This window comes from Sarcophilus harrisii, chromosome 5, assembly GCF_902635505.1.
Source record: "Sarcophilus harrisii chromosome 5, mSarHar1.11, whole genome shotgun sequence".
NCBI lineage: Eukaryota > Metazoa > Chordata > Mammalia > Dasyuromorphia > Dasyuridae > Sarcophilus > Sarcophilus harrisii.
In genome coordinates this window covers 160280425-160282924 of record NC_045430.1, presented here as the reverse complement: position 1 = coordinate 160282924, position 2500 = coordinate 160280425, and the positions used below count along the sequence as shown (strand labels likewise).

The following is a 2500-nucleotide window of genomic DNA, read 5'->3' as shown; positions in this document are numbered from 1 at the left end:
AAAGGGGTGAAGGGTCCTCAAAGGGAAGTGCCTGCCAGCATTGTCTACACACTTCATCCTTTCCCACTGAGGTCCAGTTAGTGCCCCCTGCAATCTGCCATCATCAATCTAATTCAGTAGAGTGACAGAGACCAGGCAGTGCGAAATGCTGAACTCTGCCACTGAGTCGGCATCTACACTTGCACTGGGTCTCATTACAACTGACGGACCTTACTTTTCCATCAGTCAGACATTTCGGGGGGAAAAAAAGGAATAATTGGTCACACTACAAGCGGTGTCTTCAGTTGACCTGTTATGTTATATGATACCCGTGGTAAGTGGTAAACAGGTTTTCAAAAAACCTTTTCAACTACCTCTACAAGAAAACATGATGCTTATAAAAAATAAGGTTTTCATTTTCATGTGTCTTCACTATTTTCTCATATAAGGCAATAAAATATTTTTGTAACCTCTGGGACAAGACAAAACAAAATGTTTAAAAATTATTTTAAAAGTTTATAAATAACCAAAATATAGCCTTTATTTGGAGAAAAAAAAAGGTGAAGCCAATGAAGCCATTTGTTTATCTAAATTTTTTATCTCAGTAAAATAATGTATGAGTTCGAATAATAAAGCTAATTCCATGAGATAGAAGAATAATGATATCTTGTGAAATATAAGCACTTTGGGGTATGCTATTATTTTCTGATGAGTTTCTTATAGGTTTTATATATAAGAGAGCTTTCTTTGGATTTTGGTTTTAATTAAGTTTAAGCACTAAGTAGATGGAAGTGAAAATTCTGTAAGATTAGGAAATAGCAGTATGTTGTTAGTGACTACACAAGAAACAGGTTTTGCCATTACTCCTAGGTAAGAGGTAAGTAAGCAGTGGATTTGATTTGGCCAGAAGAACTTGAATGAAAACAAACATGGTAAAGCCAGGAGAGAAAAACTGCTTTTATGCAGTGGGGGAGAGAGGGAGGTGGCAATGGGGAATTAGGATGGGGAAAGTAAAGTTTAATCTGTCATAGATGACACTGTAAAGCCCTAAAGAAAGATAATCAAAGTGATCTCACCTAAAATTTTCTCTTTCAGAATAATAATTCTAATTGACTGATCTCTAAAGTAAACTAGGTAGGAACTAGGAATGTTTAAATGGTTAAATAAATTTGCACATTAAAAATTAACTTAGTTTTCATGATTTAGATTTTTTTAAATCCTTCAGTTTTTATTATTATATGTATCATCTATCATGATTAATGATTTCAAAAGATATATTAAGCATCCTGAAAGACAAAACACTTTCCGGTTGAATTTAAAACATTCAAAAATTGAGGCTGGGAAAATATGAATGTTAAATGATCATTTAACAAACCTGTATTTCTAATTGTTGCACAACCTGCATTTGCACCCGACACTGAGCGGTACTTCTGTCATCCAAAGCATGTTCATTGTTAAGGTGCCTAATTAAAAGAAAAAATCAAGTGAAAATTTAGCACTAAAGTAATAACTTTGTCCCTATTATTGTTCTCCTTTATCCTGCCCTGAACTGATGCTGGTATAGACATACAAAAAAAATTGGAGAACACTTCCCAAACTAAAAATGAAAATTTAAATTGTATATAAATTTTAGTAGATTTAAATTTTAAAAGACTTTTTAAAGTCAAGGAGTATGAGTTCATAAGCTCATCAGTGGTAAGACAAAATATTTTCTGGCCCAAACATTTACTATCAGTAGAAATACTAGAAAATAGTTTATATATTCAAGAGAGTATTTTTAAAAGAAAGACATAAATAGATATCATAAATACACTAATCATAAGCAGTATTTAAAAGAACAGAGACAATCCTTCATTTAGCTTCTTATGAAATGACTTATTTTCATTTTATTTCATAGTTTCATGGTATATGATTGCATTATGTACTTTTAAGAACAATATTTTTAAAATAGAAAGATTTAAAAAAATGAGTCATGCCAACAATATTAAATGAACTGCATCACAGACTTTAGTAGCAGTAGTAATAATAGTAGTAATAATAATAACAGTGACATTTTGTTTAAAGTTCTCTACTTTGAAGAAACAATTTTCTTGAATGTCATCCTCTTCTATTTACTAAGAGGCAAAGTGAAGAATGGTTTAATTATCTTATCTTCAATCTCTAATTTAATTTTATGTTATATGAAAAAACATCTTCAATTATTATTTCTTGTATTTTATCTATCATGGTGTGTATGTGAAGTGTATATGTATATATTACATATATTATGCATTGATTTTAGAAATCCATTTAATGGTCTTTTAATGCCCTAACAGTACTCTAGTATAAAACTTCTTTAATTGTGGGTTGCAACGCCATCTGGGGTTATGGAACTGAATGGGAGGACATCACAAAATTATGATTTGTTAGCAAATGTTTGATTTGTATATCTATTTTATAAACCTGTATACCTAGGTCCTGTAAAAATTTCTCAGGCAAAAAAATGAATGAAATGGAAAATATTTAAGAAGCCCTGCTAGTA

General features: G+C 31.0%; 1 protein-coding gene across 1 annotated transcript in view; it reads right to left on the bottom strand.

Annotated features, from left to right (window-relative positions):
- The window catches only part of FOXP2 (forkhead box P2), a 696776-nt gene that overhangs the window by 43742 nt on the left and 650534 nt on the right, over nucleotides 1-2500 (bottom strand). Inside the window, exon 12 of the mRNA XM_031938846.1 lies at nucleotides 1355-1442. Within this exon, the coding sequence (XP_031794706.1) occupies nucleotides 1355-1442 (88 nt within the window). The remainder of the gene's footprint in view (nucleotides 1-1354; nucleotides 1443-2500) is intronic.